Source organism: Macaca mulatta, chromosome 6 (genome assembly GCF_049350105.2).
Source record: "Macaca mulatta isolate MMU2019108-1 chromosome 6, T2T-MMU8v2.0, whole genome shotgun sequence".
Classification (NCBI taxonomy): Eukaryota; Metazoa; Chordata; class Mammalia; order Primates; family Cercopithecidae; genus Macaca; species Macaca mulatta.
The window spans coordinates 111,148,261-111,169,302 of NC_133411.1; the positions used below are offsets into that span (position 1 = coordinate 111,148,261).

The 21,042-nt window shown below is 33.3% G+C and overlaps 1 protein-coding gene across 4 annotated transcripts in view; it reads right to left on the reverse strand.

The window, feature by feature from the left end:
* Positions 1-4,392: 4,392 nt before the first annotated feature.
* SLCO6A1 (solute carrier organic anion transporter family member 6A1) overlaps positions 4,393-21,042 on the reverse strand; it is a 139,825-nt gene continuing 123,175 nt past the window's right edge. For 2 of the 4 annotated variants that reach the window (XM_078005077.1, XM_078005075.1), the window contains 3 exons: positions 20,081-20,218; positions 5,936-6,091; positions 4,393-4,692 (listed from right to left, as the gene is read on the reverse strand). In XM_078005077.1, coding sequence (XP_077861203.1) covers positions 5,958-6,091; positions 20,081-20,218 — 272 coding nt within the window. In that variant the 3' untranslated portion in view covers positions 4,393-4,692; positions 5,936-5,957. Of the gene's footprint in view, positions 4,744-5,935; positions 6,092-20,080; positions 20,219-21,042 lie in introns of all 4 variants that reach the window. The other 2 variants (XM_078005076.1, XM_001095830.4) reach the window with 1 other exon arrangement.

Below are 21,042 nucleotides of genomic sequence, written 5' to 3' on the forward strand. Positions count from 1 at the left end.
AAATGTTAGACCTAAGACCATAAAAACCCTAGAAGAAAACTTAGGCAATACCATTCAGGGCATAGGCATGGGCAAGGACTTCATGACTAAAACACCAAAAGCAATGGCAACAAAAGCCAAAATTGACAAATGGGATCTAATTAAACTAAACAGCTTCTGCACAGCAAAGGAAAACACTGTCGGAGTGAGCAGGCAACCTACAGAATGGGAGAAAATTTTTATTTTAAAAAATTAACCAAGCAAACCATCATAGACATATTTCTGGAAAAAGTGCCACTTTCTCAAGAAAAGCCTCAGGCAGGTCCTTCAGAAGTTATTCCAGAAAAAAGCATTATTATCATAAAAGATGACAACTCCATGCCTGTCATTGCCCCTGAAGACCTTCCAGTGGGACAAGTTGTGATGGTGGAAGACAGTAATATCAATGATCCTGACCCTGTGAAGGACTAGATTAATGTGAATTTTTGTGTCTTACTTTTTAACATAAAAGTTTCCAAAGTAAAAAAATAAAAATTAAAAAATTAAAAACAGAAAAAAGCTTATACAATAAGGTTATAATGAAATAATTTTTGTTGTTGTTCTTAATTCCCTGAGAATATTCATTTTGTTTGAAACTTATATAAAAGTTAATACATTTTTTAAAATTTAAAATTTTAATTTTATAAAGTAAAAAAGGTACATTGAGCTAAGATTAATTTACTATTGAAGAAAAATATCTTTTATAAATTCAGGGTAGCCTAAATATACCGTGCTTACAAAGTCTACAGTAATGTAATGTCCTAGGCCTTTACATTCACTCAGCAGTCACTCACTGATTTATCCAGAGCAATTTCCAGTTCTGTAAACTGTATTCATGGTAAGTATTCTATACAAGTGTGTGATTTTTTAAATTTTATATGCCATACTCTTACTATTCCTTTTCTATATTTAGATACGTCTACATACATCAACACCTGCCATTGTGTTATAATACAATTGCCTCCAGTATTCAGTACAGTAATAAGCTGAACAAGTTTGCAGTCTAGGAATAATAGACTATACCATATAGCCTAGGTTGGTATGCCTAAGCTATGCCATCTAGGTTTGCATAAGTACACTCTATGATGCCTGCACAACACTTCTTAAAATATATCCCCGGTTTGAGTTGACATATGAGTATATAAGGAGGTATACCAAAACTTTACCTTTTTATAAATCCAGTATTCTACTCTGGATGAATAACAGAACAGTACCTATTAGAAAAATGTATGCTGTGCTAACACATAATTGGAAACATAAGCTGAATTTTGATATGAAAAAATAGTCATGTGTCACTTAACAATGGTGATATGTTCATTGTGAGAAATGTATTGTTAGCGATTTTGTTGGTGTGCAAATATCATAGAGTACTTACACAAACTAGAGTATATTGTCATTGTACATGCTATCCAATCACTTGTAGCTCCTTACTGACCATATAAGCTGTGGATTTTGTGTGCTTAGAGGCCATCTTGAACAAAACAACACAAGATTCAATAAAGCACAAGAGAAAATAATGCAATTAGGAAGCTGCTGCTCCTGCATCATGATGTGTCGGGGCATATTGTTTTAAAGCAAACTTTTTTATGAATAGAAGGAGTACACTATGAAATAACAATAAAAATTATAGTATGGTATTGTAAATACATAAACCAGTAACATAGTCATTTATCATTATTATTATCAAATATTATGTACTGTATGTATAATAATTGTATGTGCTATACTTTTATACAACTGGCAGCACAGTGGATTTATTAACAGCAGCATCACCACAAACACATGAGTAATGTGTTGTATTATGACATTCTATCATTGGCCTATTATAGTCTTATGGATTGTATAAGGATAAACCACTTTTGTATATGCAATCTGTCATTAACTGAAACATCATTATGCAGCCAATGACTGTTAATACAAAATACTAGAGACTTCTTTTCAAATAATTATTGTAAAATTCAACTCTTTGTGTTATGTCTTGCATTTAGATAGAAACAAGTTTATGTTTTCTATTATTTTCTTATGTAGGATTTTCAACTTGGAAGATAGGTGACCGAATTAGAGGTTGGGGTTGATTAAAATATCATGTCCTTTGCCCAATTTTTAGTAGAATTATTTGTTTCTTGCTTATAAATTTGTTTAAGTTCATTATATATTCTGGATATTAGACTCTTGTCAGATGCATAGCTTGCAAGTATTAAAATTTCAATACCGTCATTAGAGAAATGCAAATAAAAACCACAATGAGATACTATCTCATACCAGTAAGAATGGCAATTATAAAAAGGCCAAAAATAATAGATGCTGATAAAGTTGTGAAGAAAAAGGAATGCTTATACACTGCTGGTATGAATGTAAATTAGTTCTGCCATTGTGGAAAGCAATGTGGCAATTTCCCAAAGAACTTCACACAGAATTACCATTTTACCAGTGATGTCATTATTGGGTATATATCCAAAGGAATGCAATTCATCCTGCCATAACAACACATGGACAGAGATGTGCATTGCAGCCCTATTCACAATAACAAAGGTATGAAATCAACCTAAATGCCCATCAACAGTAGACTGGAGGAAGAAAATATGGTACATATACACCATAAAATGCTACACAGCCATAAAAAGAATGAGATCATCTCCTTTGGAGCAACATGGATGGAGCTGGATGCCATTATCTTAAGCTAACTAACAAACCCAAGAACAGAAAACCAAACACATGTTCTCACAACTGGAAGCTAAATTGTGAGAACACATGGCCACAAAGAGAGGAGCAACAGACATCAGGGCGTACTTGAAGTTGGAGCGGGAGAGCAGGGTGAGGATGGAAAAACTACCTATTCATTACTATGCTTATTACCTGGGTGACAAAATAATCTGTACAGCAAACTCTCATGACATGCAGTTTACCTATATAACAAACCTGCACATGTACCCTGAACTTAAAATAAAAGGTATATATATATATGTGTGTGTGTGTGTGTGTGTGTGTGTGTGTGTGTATAATCAACAGGGAAGGACTACAATTAATGTTTATAGCTAGTAGAAACCTCCTGTATCAAGAGTCAACAACAGATTAATAAATTCATCACCAGCACTTTCAATAGCAGATATTCACAAAGTAGTCTCACGTTAGTTTGAAAACCCATGTTGTGCTATATGTGATACCCAAATAAAATATATTATACAATGTTAAAAATATGAAGTGTGCTTTTAAAAAATATTAAATTGGCCACACCCTTACTTCTCTATGTCTGCCAAATTGAAATAACAAAATAAATATAAAAATGGGAGTAAACTCTTTATAGTGCTGAAAACTGACTAGTATGCCAAATTGACACTTTCCCAGCTACATATTGCATTTCTAGACTACAGTTAACATCAGATTAACTGCTAGATGTTACAAGCAGTAAAATTTCAATCTAATATAAAAAAAGAATCCAGAAAAGAAAAAGAGTAAGAACCTGGGGTTTTCATAACAATCATTTTAAGAACTCAGAACAAGTGCAACTTGAGGAGCACAAATAAATTATCATCAATTTTAAAATGCGACCATTTCCACTATAATATCTTGCATGCATTCCTTTACAGTGTCCCTTTAGGCAAAATTAAGCACCTGGACTGAGTAGGCTTATGGAGAAAATATTGTAAGGTTAAACAACTCAAAAATATTCAACTTTGTAACCAGAGCTCTAACAAAAACAATTAGAATCTTAACACATCTTAGCACAGTTAAACCTCCACTACCTTTTCTATCCACTACCATACTCAGTCCTCTGTAGGATTAAATGCTGGGGCTCACCTTCCTCCTTTAAAACGTAGATCCTTGAGGATATGAACTCCAAAAAGAGGCCAGTTTCATCAAAGTTAGAATTCCAATATCTAGAAGTATCTTTCTAGCTTCTCCATTTGCACTTGCAGTATCCTAATGTACATTAATACTCTCCAAAGTATAATGATCCCTGATGGCATTACCTCATTCAAAACTGACTCCAAATGAAGGCACTTCTGTGGGATTTTTAGCATTTTTTAAGATTTAATTTATTGCTAAGTTCTTCTCTAGAATAGTGAAAACCTTCCCCTGATTATTTAAAGAGGTATTAAATTGGAATTAACCAATAGAACTTCTGAGTTATATTTACATTACTTCCCTGTTTATCAATCCTCCATGAATTAGTTTGTGATACAGAAACACATATCCTGTTACAGCAAAAATCTACATTTAAATTTAAAGTTTTAACAGTACTTCCTAACCTAGAATTTTTATTATACCTTCACTGATCTATTTTCTGAAAAAAAAAGAAAGCAAGAGAAGCATAAACAGGTAATATGTATCTATACACACCTCCCCTCCCTACAAACATACCTTACAAGCATGTTCAAAGTGGCTTTGAATGTTATTTTACTTTATTTCCTAGTTGTATAATTTTTAACATGATATTTCTAGACAGCAGAATATTAAGAAGAGATGTAAATAATCTAAAATTATTAAACTTTAATTCTCCCAGTAACCCCTAAAAATTCTACATACATTAAAAACTTTATCAGAAATGTTTCATAATAGAGCACTTTATTATGAAAATGCAGATCACCATAAATACATTTTTGCTACTTATGTCAACATCATTTGTGATTTTCCTCTTCTGAAAGTTGGGCACAGAAACAAATGTTGGAGAATCTTTAAAAGAGAAACTCATTTTCACACTCTGATCCTCAAACGATCTGCATCCTGCTGGTTCAAACAGAGAAGTGTCAAGCAATCAAGCAGGGTTTTACATGAAGACTAGTTTATAGACTTTTAAAATGCATGTTGAAATAAAATTTATAGCAGGAAATAAAAAAGTAGAGTAGGATATGAATATTCCCTGCTTCACATTTTCTTCTGCTAGCCACGACCCTGAATTGCCCACCCATCTACATAGGGACACTGACTAATGTTAATAACAGGAGAAATTTTGTCAGCTATTATCACTTCTCCCAAGAGAACAAAGAAACATTGTAGAGAACTTTGTTTCACAACAATCTGATTTGTATACAATATTTGGAAAATATAATTTCAATTGATATAAAAATTATTTTAAAAATCTCTATACAAATGCATTTTAGCTTAAAAAATCTATAAATAGCTGACACATTTTCTACATTTAAATATTTCTTCACATTAAATAATTATGATTAATTATAAAACAAAGTGTAAAAGTAAGCACAAAAGTGGGTTTCAACTCAGATTATCAGTTAGTCTTTATCAACAAAATTCAAGTGAAGGTAAAAAAGCAAATGTAAAAAGGTAAAAACAAATTAAGTAGAAGTATATTGAATTTTATGTTTACTAAGATTAAAAAAGCATGAAAATATTTATTGTAAACTAGTCAATTAACCAAAGAAATTTTCTGAGGAAACTGCTATATGTCAAATCATAGATAAATAAAATGTTAATTTTCAAAAGGTTTAAAATAGTCCTTTTTGGAAAATAAATACAACTTTAATTTCAACTATAATCATATGAACTTAAGTGGCAAATATACTTTTATTTAGAAAAATGGAGAAATAAATATCTACAGCCCAAATCAAAAGTACTAAGAATAAAAAGGGAACCTAATTAATTCTAAATAGCAAAAGTCAACAACTAATGGGATATCACTTCACTCAAAATTAACCTAGGTGTATTTTCCTATTTTCACTCAATCTCTTTCAATCAAAGTATTATCTTTTATTGAAAGTATTAAATTTGTATTGTATATTTTTAAAAATTTTAAACACAAAGGCTATATTATTATATTTGCACTCAAAATATAATAAAATATATAGAATTATATGAAGTACATTTGTTTGTTAAACATGTAATTACATTACTATTATTTTAAATTTTATTAATATTAATAAAATATTACATTGATAGATTGACAATGTGTAATTCTTACACGATGATGATCCAGTTACAAGTCAGTTTCTTTCTTTCTTAACTTTTGGATTCTTCACAGTTATATTTGGGATGTCAGTGCTCTCATTTACCTGACGTTTGTACATAAAAAATGCAGTAGTAGTGAAGATGATAGTGCATAGTTTGCAGAGAAAAGCTAAATTAAAAAAATGCAATGATCAGATATGTCCATGTATTTAGAACAAAAATGTAAGCAAAAATGCTATTTACCAAAGAAAGGTTAAATATATTTCACCTATAAAGGTATAAATCCCCAAACTGTAGAATGTAATTAATGCCATAAAATTATATTGTTACTTAAAGGAGATTTTTAAATGTTTATAACATATTTTAGATTTCTTAGACATATTTCTTAAACCCCCTTCCCAAATGCAAGGTGCGCTATTACCACATAGAACGTGTTAATTCTGAAACATAAAATGTAAATTCTGACTTTCAAAACTTAACTATCAATAGGAACTAAAGCTAAGTCATTTCATGCAGCTTTGCTCTTTTTGAAATATTCATCATTTCTGAAATACAACAAATATTACAGAAAAGTTAATTATGTAGGTTTTTAAATCATTTTCATGTTTCAAGTTGCAGAAGGTTTATACATTACAACATTCCAAGCATTATATAAACATACTTGAATATTGGATGCAATATTTACTTTTTTCAATTTTTTTTTTAATTAATTCTTTTTTTTTTCTTTTGAAACAGGGTCTTACTCTGTCACCCAGACTGGAGTGCAGTGGTGCGATCTTGGCTTACAGCAGCCTTGACCTCCCCGGCTCAAGCAATCCTCCCACTTCAGCATGTGCCACCACACCTTTCTAATTTTTATAGGTTTTGTAGAGACGGGGTTTTGCCATGTTGCCCAGGGTGCTCTCTCAAACTCCTGAGCTCAGGCAATCTGCCTGTCTTCGAGTCCCAAAGTGCTGGGATTACAGACATGAGCCACCACCACGCTTGGCCTTTTTATCTTTTTCCTGAAACAAGACCTCCTTTTATTGTTCAGGCAGGGGTGCCACTATCATAGCTTACTGCAGCCTGAACTGCTGGGCTCAGGGGATTCTCTGGCCTCAGCCTCCTGAGTAGCTGAGACTACAGGGGGTGATACCACACCTGGCTAATTTTTCATTTTGTAGAAATGGGATCTTGCTAGGTTGCCCAGGCTGATCTTGAACTCCTGGCCTCAAGTGATCATCTCGCTTTGGCCTCCTTAAGTGTAAAATATTTTACAGCCACAATGTCAATTATCTGACATAATGGTTTCAAGATAAAAAGGAAACATTAATGATTCTATGCCATTTTTAATGAAACAATAACATTTTACACATTTTAAGGGGAAAAATACCATTTTTTAATGATAGTTATATCTGACATAGTTGTAACATTAAGCAATTGTAACATAGTAAATAACACAGTAAATAATTATTGTAAATTATTCTCTTGAGTGTATAGCTTGTGAAGAAAAATTGGGCAATTTTGAACAACCACCACAACCCAGTAATGCTTCCAAGAAAAAGGGAATTGTTGCAGCAGGCAAATTATCTGAAAATGATAGGAAAAGCTAGATTAAAATCTTCCTTTTAAAGACTTGATAGAGCTGATGAAGAAATGAAAAAGAAATAGATTAATATCCAAGACAGGGCAGAACTTAACTGGAGGTGATCCGACTTTTGCAACAGTTTTTTTCTCTGTGGTTATTTTCTATATTGGATGGGGGCAAGGGGCTAAGATACAAACCTTTACTCTGGCAAAAAAATGCTGCTGAAGAACAAAGATTCATTTGGTCTAACAAAGTTAAAGACAGCAAAGGTTTCAAACAAATAGCAAGATATATGCTGGATATCAAAAGCCAAGAAGGTCAGAACACTCAGTTATGTAGCCTAGTTGTGAAGCACAGGTGGGTCTACACAATTTTGCCATTGTTCACATCTAAAGCACTACTATAAGACAAAGTTCTAATCACTTCCCCCTCGAAATTTTGAAGCCAGTGGGGAACCAAATCAAACTAAAGCTGCAAACTAGTCACCAGTTGAGTCAGAAATTTAATAACTTACCCTCCACTTAGGTAGAATAACAGAAAGAAATTGTCCCTCTCTGAAGGTAAATATTTATTTCAGTCTGTATCATTCTATTACACAAAAGGCCTGGAATGCAATCATATGTTGCAAAACATATGAAAAAGCAAGGAAATACTATTTCCCATTAAAAGTGGAAGCAGTCAATAAAAAACATACTCAGAGAGGTTCTAGCACTTGGAATCAACAGGTGGAAACTTTAAAATAATAATAATTATGGTGAAACATATTTCTGTTTATTTATCTACTGGAAAAGGTTGATAGGGTGCATGAAGAAATGAGAAATGTTCAGTATAGAACTAGAAACTACAAAATGAAGTTTGTAAAATAACTAGAAATAAAAAAGGAAAGATAACAGAGCATCCAAGATACATGAAGTAATATCAAGTGATCGGACATATATTAAATGGAGCCCCAGAAGGAGAGAGTAGGAAAAATGAGATAAAATAAATATTTTGAATAGTGATGTCCAAATACTTTCCAAAAACGTAGAAGACATCAACCCATGGATCCAAGGAGCTCAGCATACACAAAAGAGGGGAAAAAAAAAGCAGCGATACACAGAAAACCATACTTAGGCTCATTGTAGTCAATTTAACAAGAGTCAAACATAATCAAAGAGAAAATCTTGAATAAAATCCAAATAAAAAGACATATTACAAGTTGGAAAGCAATATCACAAATGATAACTAACTTCTCACCAGAAACAATGGAGACCAGAAAGTGATGTAATATCTTTAAAGTTCCGAGAGTTACAGGATTCCATATTAAGCAAAAATATCTTTCAAAAAGTAAACATAGCCAAAATACAGTCTCAATAAAAAAAAGGTAAAATAATTCATCTCCTGTATAAAAGAAATGCTAAAAAAGATGTTCTTCAGGTACCTATACTAGATAGAATATTGCAGATCTGCAGAAATGGCACATATTTAGATGAACCTGAAAGAATACATGTACACATACACATACACACACACACCATATTAATATTAAAGACGAGGTAGATTTTAAGAAAAATATCACTAATGGAGGGGGAGAAATGGGCATTAAGTAATAATAAAAATAACAATTCATCAAACAGACATAAAAATCCTATGTGTGTGCGCCAAACAATAGGGCTTCAAAAAAACTAAAGAAAAAAATGGGAAAATTAAAAATAGAAATGGATGTATTAACCAAATTGCAAATTTTAGCGTCCCTCAAGTCAGTAATAGAACACAAATACAAAGATACAATCTGAACATGATCTGAATAATACAAAGTGAGCTAACTGATATTATCAAAAACAATACCAAATAACTGCCAAATATGCATTTCTAGGTGTATATGAATAATTCATGAGACAGAGCATCTGATGGGTCATAAGAGACGTTTCAACGAATTTCAACTTCTGTGACCCACCAATTCCACTTTTGGGGATTTTTACCCAATAAAAACAAAAACATATGACTATGAAAACATTTGTATAAAAATGTGAGCTGGGCACAGTGGCTAGCACCTGTACTTCTAAAACACTGGGAAGTGAGGCAGGAGGATCGCTTGAGGCCAGGGGTTCAAGATCAGCCTGGGCAACACAGTGAGACTTCCTCTATATTAAAAGTAAATAAATTAGCCGGGCATGGTGGCATGGACCTGTAATTCTAGCTGCTCTGGAGACTGAGGTGGGAGGATTCCTTGAGCACATTAGTTCGAGGTTACAATGACCCATGACACTGCACTCCAGCCTGGGTGACAGAGCAAGACATTGTCTCAAAAAAATATATACACAGAAGCCTCATTTATAATAACCAAACACTGTAAACAATCCAAGTATTAATTAATAAGAGAAAGGATAAACTATAGCATATTCACAAATTGAAATAGTGCTTAGTACCCAGCAATTTCTATAAAGCACAAGCTAATGCTGTAGAAAGAACATTAACGAATCTTCCAAGAGCATAAAATTAAGCAAGATAGACACGAAAAAGGGTCCAGTCTTCTACTTATGTAAATTTCTACACCAAATAAAACTAAAACATTTTTTAAAAATCTGAAAGGAGTCTATCTGAAAAGGAGGGAAAATGACTAGAAAAGGTCATGGAAAAAATTTCCATATTTTGTTTTGGGTGTTGTTTCCACAAGGGTATTCAATTATCAAAAGCCATCAAGTTGAACTTCTAAAATCTATGTTAATTGCATTAATTATACCTCAGATTTTTTAAATAAAAAGAGTATTGTTTGATATATATACCTATAGATATAGACATAGATATAGATATATATAGATAGATAGATATAGATATAGAAACAATCTCACTCTGTCACCCAGGCTGGAGTGCAGGGGCATAATGTCAGCTCACTGCAACCTCCACCTCCCAGGCTCAAGTGAGTCTCTTACCTCAGCTTTCTGAGTAGCTAGGACTATAGGCATGAGCCACCACTTCCAGCTAATTTCTGCATAGTTTTTTACAGACAGGGTTTTGCCATATTGCCCAGGCTGGTCTTAAACTCGTGAGCTCAAGTTATCTGCCCACCTTGGGCTTCCCAAAGTGCTGGGATTACAGGCATGAGCCACCTTAATATATTTTTTACAAACCAAACAGTGTGACCATCACCTGAATCATGAATGAAATATCATTAGCACCCTAGCAACCATACTCATGATTCCTCAAGGTCACTAACTGATAAAAGTTAGTTTTGTTTGCCCTTGAATATATTTATATAGCAAGCCAAAATTATGTAAGTGGAATTATACAGTGCCTACATACTCATTTGTGTCTGGTTTCTTTCATTCAGAATAATGTTTGTGTGATTCATCCATATTTTATGTAGTTGAGCGCTTTTCATTTTCATCGTTGTATAGAATGCCATTGTTGAATTTACCACAATATATTATCCATTCTATTGTTGTTTTTGTTCGTTTGTTTGTTTGTAGTTTTTTGGAGATGGAGTTTTGTGCTTGTCACCCAGGCCAGAGTGCAGTGGCATGACCTTGGCTCACTGCAACCTCTGCCTCCAGGTTCAAGTGATCCTCCTGTCTCAGCCTCCTGAGTAGCTGGGGTTACAGGTGCCCGCCACCACGCCTAGCTAATTTTTGTGTTTTTAGTAGAGATAGGGTTTCACCATGTTAGCCAGGATGGTCTCGAATGCATGACCTCAAGGAATCTGCCCACTTTGGCCTCCCAAAGTGCTGAGATTACAGGCATGAGCAACCGCGCCTGGCCCATTCTATTGTTTTGGGGTATTTGGTATCTTCTTTTGTGAAGAATTTTTTCAAGCTTTTTGTCCACTTTTTTGTAAGGTTATCCTTTATTTATTGATTTTGGGGAGTGCTTTATTTATTCTGGTCAATCTTTTTCACTTTGGTTCCCTGTATTCCACATTGTTATCTTTTATCTTATTTTTTTTTTGGTAATAATTTATTAATTTTACTACAGTCTGATTTATTTTCTACGTACTACTTCATGTGTCCTGTTTATGTTCTTCCTACTCCAAGAGCATGAAAATATTCTCCAATTTTTCTCAAAAGGCTTTATTGTTTTATCTTTCATATTTAGATATGCAGTGTGTCCAGAACTGATGTTTGTATAAGATGTGAGATAAGGATCAAAACACATTTTATTAGATATGCATAAATAAAATGGCCAATAACATTTTTTGTTTGTTTAACCATTGCAGTGTCCCCTTCATCCTAAATTAGTTGAGTGTGCATATGTGGGTTTGTTTCTGAATTTTCTATTCTGTTCCATCAATCAATGTGTTGATGCTTGCACCATTACCACATTGTATTAATTATCATAGCTCTATAATAGGTTTTTATATCTGTTAGCACATATTCCTCAATTTTGTTTCAACTTCAATATTCTAATAACAATTCTTACCCTTTAACTTCCCACATGAATTTTAGTTATTTTGTCAATTTCAAAAATATCTCTTGGGATTAATTCATGATCACATACTGTAGATTATTTTAGGACAAATGGCATTTATTAATGTTCTTATCTGTTAACTTTTTTCCATTTATTTAGGTTTTATTTAATTTTTCTCAAATTGATTTTGTAGTTGTCAGTGTAGACATTTTGTACAACTTAAATAAATTTTTTATTGGTATTTGATTTTTTGGTGTTATTGTATTTATTGTATTGTATTCTAATTTGGTTGCATCTGGTATTTGGAAGCAAAATTGATTTGGTACATTGATTATATATTTAGCAACTTTGCTGAATTCATTTATTAATTCTAATACATTGTGTTCCCTGATATGGGTGCTAATTACAGGTGTGTTCAATTTATTAAAAAATGTGTTGAGCCATACATTTATATATGCTCTTTCTTATATATGTATATATTATATTTCAATAAAAATTCTATCAAAGAGACAAACCATGTGAAGGGGTAAAAATGGTAAACTAAGAAACAAAATGTTTGCAAAAGGCTTATCTACTCTACTGCAAATGAACTAGAGCTGATGGAATCCTTCATTTGAGGTAAAGGCATTGGATGAGTCATCCTAATTAAAACTTTCGATTTAAAAAAGAAAGATCAGATAGACTTCCTTGCCAACAAAAAGAACTCATAAACTAATGCAACAAATTTTATTAATATTTTGAGAATCTGATTAATGTCACAGCCTTTTCCCCAGGAGGAAAACATTGAACATACAAATATGTGTCCCAAATTTTCCATTTCAAATATACTGGAGTTAATTCTTAGTGCTTAAGATTTCACAGATCACTGTTGAATAACCCATGCTCTAGAGTAGTGCTAGGCATAGAACCTTCAGCAATAAAGGCAGTCTTCTACATCTGCACTGTTCAACAGAGTAGCCACTAGACAAATGTGATCATTAAAGATGTAAAATTTGCCTACTGTGACTAAGGAACTAAATTTTTAATTGAATTGAATTTCAATTAATGTAAATGTAAATTTAAATAGCCACATATGGCAAATGTCTTCCATATTGGATAGTACAACTCCAGCTCCTCTAACATATTAAGAGCTATCTTCAGCAGTTTACTATGGTTGAAATCACCTGAGTACTTTATTTAGAGTAAGCATGCCAACCACCAACCCATGGAATTCTTTTTTCCCTAAGCTTTATAATGGTTTAATTGACAAATAAACAAATAGGGTACATATTTATAGTATAAAACATTAGTTTTTGATAACTATACACTGTAAAATGATTAAATCAATGTAGTTAATATATTTATCATATTATTTGCTTACTTTTTTGTGGTGAGAACATTTAAGTTCTATTCTCTTGGCAATTTTCAAGTATACAATACATTAACCCAAGTCACCACATTGAACAATAGATGTCAAGAATTTATTACTTCTGTCTAACTGAAATTTTATACCCTTTGACCAACATCTCTCATTTCCCGTTCCCATCACCAGCCGCTGTCAACAACTATTATTATCTGCCTCTGTTTGATGTTTTTTAGATTCCATGTATAAGCGAGAGCATGCTATATTTGTTTCTCTATGCCTAGCTTGTTTTGCTTAACATGATGTCCTGTAGTTTCACCCATATTGTTGCAAAAGACAGAATTTTCTTTCTTTTTAAGGATGAATAGTATTCCATTGTATGTATGTATCTCATATTTCCATTATCTATTTATCTGTCAATGAGCATCTAGGTTATTTCCATACCTTGAGTATTGTGAGTAATGCTTCAATAAACATGGGAGTGCAGATATCTCTTAAACATATTGATTTCATTACCTTTGGATATACACCCAGTAGTGAAATTGCTGGATCATGTGGTAGTTCTATTTCTAATTTTTTGAGAACCTGTTTTCAGTAATGGCTGTACTCTTTTGCATTCCCATCAACAGTGTACAGGGTTCCCTTTTTTCCACATCCTCACCAATGTTTATCTTTTTGTTTTTTGTTTTTTGGGTTTTTTTTTTTTTTTGGTAATACACATTCTAACAGATGTGAAGTGATATCTCATTGTAATTTTCACTTTCATTTTCCTGATGATTAGTGATTTAAGCATTCAAAAACATATTTGTTGGCCATTTTTATGTCATCTTTAAGAAATATCCTTTCAGGTCCTTTGTTCATATTTTTAATCAGGTTATTTCTTTACTTACTAATGATGTTTGAGTTCCTTATATATCCTTATTAGATATATGGATTGCAAATATTTATCTTATTCCATAGGTTATCTCTTTACTATGTTGATTGTTTCCATTGCTGTGCAAAAAAGCAGCTTTTTTGTTTGTTTAATATAATCCTATTGTCTATTTTTGCTTTTGTTGCCTATGCTTTTGGGTTCATATAAAAAAAATTGCCTTTTCACTATGTTTTCTTTTAGTAGTTTTATAGTTACATATATTATGCTTAAGGCTTTAATTCATTTTGAATTGATTTTTGTATATAGCATGAGTTCAATTTTATTCTTCTGCATGTGGCTATCCTGTTTTCCCTGTGCCGTTTATTGAAAAGACTGTCCCATTGTGTGTTCTTGGCACATGTATTAAAGATCAGTTGTCTATAAACGCGCAACTTATTTCTTTGTTCTCTATTCTGTTTCAATGGCCTATGTCTGTTTTATGCCAGGACCATGCTGTTTTGATTACTATAGCTTTGTAGTATATGTTGAAATTAGATAGGGTTATGCTTCCAGCTTTGTTGATTTTGCCAAAGATTGTATTGGCCATTGAAAGTCTTTTGTGATTTCATGCAAAGGTAAATAGAGCCGATAGACATCTGTGTCTTTTTCCTGATCATAAAGAGAAAGCTTTCAGCTTTTCACAACCACGATATTAGTTCTGAACAACTAATATATTTGCTTTATTGTGTTGATACATTCCTCTATATCTAATTTTTTAAGGATTTTTATTACGAAATGATGCTAAGTTTTGTCAAATACTTTTCCTTCAGCTATTGAAATTATCATATTATTTTTATCCGTTATTTTATTATGGCATATCACATTAACTGATCTGTGTATGTTGAGCCATTCTTGCACCTTAGGGATAAATCCCTCATGATCATAATATATGATCCTTTTAAATGTACTGTTGAATTCAGTTTGATAGTATTTTCTTGAGTATTTCAACATCTGTGTTCATCAGGGATATTGGCTCTTAATTTTATTTTCTTTGGAATGTTTTCATCTAACTTTGGTATCAGGGTAATTCTGGTCTCATAAAATGAGTTTAGGAGTGCTCCTTTCTCTTCAGTTTTTTTTTTTTTTTTTTAAGTTTGAGAAAGGTTAGTATTATTTCTTCTTTAAATGTTTAGCAGAATTCACCAGTGAAGTCGTCAACTCCTGGGCTTTTCTTGATTTTGATTGCTAATTCAACTCCTAGTTCATTATTGGTCTGGTCAGATTTTCTACTTATTCATGATTATGTCTTTGTGAAGTTTTATGTTTATAGGAATTCGTTCATATTATCTAGGCCATCCAATTTGATGTATAATTTTTCATAACAGTCTCATGATCCTTTTTATTTCTGTTGCATAACTTGCAATGTTCATTTATAATTTTATTTATTTGAGTCTTTTCTCTGTTTTTCTTAGTCTAGCTAAGGGCTTGCCAGTTTAATTTATTTTAGCAAAAATCCAACTCTTAATTTTGTTTTTTTTTTTTCTATTATTTTTCTAATCTCTATTTCATTGACATTTGCTCTGATTTTTATTACTTCTTTTCTTCTGCTGACTTTGGTGTTAATTTGTTCTTTTATTTCCCTTGCTCCTTGAGGTGTAACATTACATTCAGTCAGTCAGTAATGTTTGATTAGAGATTTTAACATATTTACATTTAAAGTAATTATTGATAGTTAAGGACTCACAACTGCCATTTTTAAATTGCTCTCTGACTGTTTTCTGATTTGTTTTCCTACATTCCATTCTTTTTTCCTTGCTGTCTTCCTTTGTGGTTTGAATATTTTTGTTGTAGTGGTGGTATGCTTTTAAAAATCTTTTTAACTTTTTACTATTTTGATCAGGTACTCCTTATTTGTTACAATTTCTGGGTACCATAGGGTGTACATGAAATATTTTATAGGTATAACTATTTGTTTTATGCAGGTAACCACTTAACTTCCATTGCATATGGAAACTCTAGATTTTAACTTCTCTTCATCCCACATTTACTTAACATATTACTGTAACTATAGTTTATTTTTTCATACTTTTGTTGTTTGAGTTGTATAATACAGTTAAAAATGACTTAATCAGCACCATTACAGTAATATTCTAAATTTGACTATGTATTTGACCATGTATTTACTTTTACAACTGAGTTTTATACTTTCATGTGGTTAGTTAGCAACCTTTCAATTCAACATTAAGACCTCCCTTTAGCATTTCTCTCTTTTTTTAAGCAAAAAAAGCAGAGATTTATTGAAAATGAAAGTACACTCCACAGTGTGGGAGCAGGCCCAAGCATCATGGCTTAAGATCCTCCCTTTAGCATTTCTTGTAAATCAGGTATAGCTGTGGTGAATTCCCTCAGCTTTTACTGTTCTGGAAAAGTCTTTTTTCTTTATTTCTGATGGATGGACTTCTCAGGTGTAGTATTCCTGGCTGGCAGTTTCTTTCTTTCAGCACGTTAAATATATCATTCTACTGTCTCTTGGCCTGCAAAATTTCTGCTCCTAGTATTATAGAGGTTCCCCTATATGTGATGAATGGCTTTTCTCTTACTGCTTTTAAAATTCTCTCTTGTCTTTGACTTTCGTGAATTTGATTATAATGTCTCAGTGAAGACTTCCTTACATCTTAACTATTTGGTGTTCCTTGTGCTTCATGGATCTGGATATTCATTTCTCTCTCCAGATTTGGGAAACTTTCTATCTTTATTTCTTTAAATAAGCTTTCCACCCCTTTATCTTTCTCTGTTCCTTCTGGGATTCTCATAATGCATAGATTGGTTTGCTTCACAGTGTTCCAAAATTCTAATAGGCTTTCTCCACTGTTTTATATTCTTCTTTATTTTTACTCCTCTGACTGGATAATTTTGAATGCCCTGCCTTCAAGCTCATTGATTCTTCTGCTTGATATACTCTGCAGTTGAAGTTCTTTACAAAATTCTTCAGTTCAACTATTGTGTTATTTAGCTATTTCTTTTTTGTGACTTGTATCTCTATTGTATTCTCATTTTGTGTATTATTTTTCTTATTTTTCAGATTTTGTTTAGCTGTCTGTGTACTCGTGTAGCTTACTGAGCTTCAAGACAACTAATTTGAATCACGTGTCAGGCAGTTCATAAGTCTCCATTTTTCTCCTGTTTTTCTTTTCTTTCTTTCTTTTTCTTTTTTCCTTTTTTTTTTTTTTTTTTTTTTCTTGAGATGGTATCTGACTATGTTGCCTAGGCTGGCCCTGAATTCCTGGGCTCAAAGGATCCTCCTTCCTCAGCCTGCCAAGCATCTCAAGTAGCTAGAATTACAAATACATACCATACCTGGTGAGTCTCTATTTCTTTAGAATCAGTTACTGGTGTTTTATTTCATTCCTTTGGTGGTATCATGTTTTCTTGATTATTTGTAATCCTTGTGCCCATGCATTCATTTGGATCTGCACTTTTGAAGAAGTAGACATTTATTCCAGTCCTTACATACTTGACTGGCCCAGTGCCTGGGTCAGCAGATGGGCTGGCCTGATTCATTGGTCTATAGGAGCTGGCCTAAAGCCTGGATCCACTGTGATAGGCCTGGATCCTGTGTTCACCTTGGCTAGCCTGGTGCCAAGGTCCACTGAGATGGACTTTTTGACTGAGCCCATGAGAGCAGGCCAGGACCCTGAGTTTGTGGTGGCCAACCTCAACATCTGCAGAGATGGTACTAAAGCATGGGTCTGCAGGGGCCCAGACAGCATCAGGGTCTAGTGGAGTGAGCCTGGACCCTACGTCCATTGGAACCTAGGGCTATGGGGACCACTCTGGAGCCTGGGATCACAGGGGACAGGTCTGGAACCTGTAACTGCAAGGGCTGGTCTGGAAGTTGGGTCTGTGAGTATCAGCCTGGTGCCTCAGGCTGCAAGTACCCAGCCCAGTGCCTAGGGCTGCAGATGCTGGCCTGAAACTAAGGCTTTTGGGTTCCAGTCTTGTGCAACACAGGACTGGGGACATAGTCTGTGCCAGCCTGAAGTGCAGGGCTGTGGGACTCAGCCTGTAGTGGCAGCAGGCCTAGAGATTCCTCCACAGGTGTCTGCCTAGAGCCTGGTGTTAAGAAGGTCAGCCTAGAGCTGTATTTACTGAGACAGGCTTTGAGTCAAAGGCAAAATCAGGTTCTTGCTTAGAGTTCATTCCTTCACATGGAGGGTATCTCTCTGCACTGTTCTGCCAGACTTGGGAGAAGAGTGATGCAGGTCGTGTGAAATTATACTGCCTACCCTCTTCAATGTGTCTTTTCTTATTTCTCCGCTACATCCAGGTGCTGTATCCTCTCAACGTGATTTCTCTAGCTCTTCTGAAGGTATTTTCACACATGGATGGTCAAATAAATGTTTCTGTGAGGGAAGAAGTGCTGAAAACTCCTATTCCTCTGTCTTGCTGATGTCTTCCAATCCCTGGAATTCTAATTCAGGGCCTCAGAATGTATATTTTTAATAAGAACACCAAGTGATTCCGAGTCATAAAGCCGATGAAATACATTTAAAAATATACTGGCTTATATTAAATTGTCACACATGCATAATATTGCAGTTTTCTATCTTTGCCTCTTCTGTTTGACTATGATTATTTATGTTTTTCATTATTCGTATCAACTTTCAACAGCTCCCTACTGGAATCTCTTCTAGCTCACCAACTTTGTCAAGTACATACTGTGTTTGAAAACAGGTAACCATGTTACAATTATATCTAAAATAAAAATTTAAAGTCTCAGCGAAGTTTTAAGACTTCCTTAAGAATATTTCCTATTTTTATTGAATTGCCACTAGCAAGTTAATTTTGACTTCTCAAGTGTCATTTTTACTTTTTGATTTTTTTTTTTTTTTTATTTTACTCAGTTTTCAATGTAGGTCAAGCTTGCTGAATACTTGACTTCGGAATTAGAAGGCATTGCTCTATACTTTTATCAAACAGATATTTGTTGCTTTTAAATATTAGACTCATAATGATAATTATGTGTTTTTTTTTTATTTATTGAATCTTCTCAGTGAAACCACAAAACATATACACTTTAAAGTATATGTCACACAAAACATAATATACAATAAAATCATTTAATGTTTACTCCGATTAAGACTTCAGAAAATAGGCAGTACAATATCCTCATTTAACAGATGAATAAATTATGATTCAGGAAGATTTGATAAGTTTTCCAAAGTAATAAAAACATGTCTAGACTTTCCCAACACTTTGGTTACATCTCATACCACCACGGCATCTCGAGTCCCTATATCTCTTATTTATTCAACAAATACTGAAAGGTTACTGTGTTCTAGGCACTGTTATATCATTGAACAAAAGAGAAAATATGAAGTATAGATTTAACTGAAATAAGAGTAGCTTGATGTTCTCTAATGGTGCAAAAATTTTCTTCAGATTTATCCAATCTTTTACTACGGAGGTAGAAAGGGTTACAAGGTCAAGAAATTTTTTTTGTATATGTACATGGGCAAAATTATTTCCCAAACTAAAATTCTGCTAATTGTCATTCTTTATTTGGAAACTATTATGTATTTGACTCACTGACTCAAATACATAAATTCTATGGTATTTCAGTTTCTAAAATATTTACTATATAACTAGGTAAACCTTTTTTTATGCTTGGTTTTTTCTTTTGTTTTTGAGAGAGTCTCACTCTGTCATGCAGGCTGGCACAATGATGACTCACTGCAGCTTCAACCCCTCCTGCTCACTGTAGCCTCAACCCCTCCCACCTCAGTCTTCTGAATAGCTGGGGCAAGTATGTGACACCATACTCAGCTATTTTTTATTTTTTTAAATTTCATTTGTAGAGATGTGGTCTCTATTGTGCAGGCTAAGCCTCCTTTACTCATAAAAGTACTTATTTAATTCATGGTTTATAATTATAATTCTACATTAGTATTAACAACCATAAGTTTTAAAAATAATTTTATTTCTCTATATTTCTTTAATAAGTATCACTTACATATTCCTACAAATAGGTAAGCCATTCTTGTCTTGTTATATATCCAACAACGTCCTGTGTATCCACATTCATTAACATCCCGGAAAATACAAGAATTTTCTCCTGACATTTTAAAGATTGACGGTCCAGGAATAGTCCCTATGAAAAATGCAATGATTGTAAATTCTTTGTGAAAACACTGTAGGTCAGGATCCAAATTATTTTCTCTTAAATATGTAATGTACACACACATAATATATATGAATGATGAATCATCATTGAAAACATATCACTTAAAATTATCTAATAATTTATTTATAGATAAGATTGTTAAGCACTGGAAACAATGTGAGTTTTCAAAAACAATCAATATCCCTATAGGTATGATACAATTAGTAGTTTTGCATCTGTTTAGAATGTTGTACATGTTGCTATTTAAATGACATCTCAATATTTTTAATGACTTTTATGTGAAAAACTTCGGAGAAAGTACTTAAAACAGAGATACCAAATACTGATTTTGTGAAGTTAGTATGTCTTCAAATATCTCTAATTGTGAAATTTTCAACGACTGAAAAATGACTTTGCAAATGTATATCTGTTATTTACCAAGACATTGAGAAAAATAACTGAAAATGCAAATACACTGGCCTGTTTATAGTAGCCCCAGATTCAGATGACCTCAGATCCAGAGGACCAGCTGTGCTGCCTGAGGGAAACCTCTACATAGTCTCAGACAAAATCTTCACAGCAACAATGTTACTTTCAGCCAAAAGTGAGTGAACAGTCTCTCTCTCTCACACACACACACACACACACGGAGTTGCCCCCAAACACACCAGACCTAGATTCTCAGAACTAAAAACTCTGATGGTGGATCATCTTTCTTAAGCAAATATCAGGACCTTCTTGCCTAAATGACTGTCGATTCTTGCTAATGTGCATTATCTAGATTCACGCTTCTTGGTGAGTGATAGTACTCT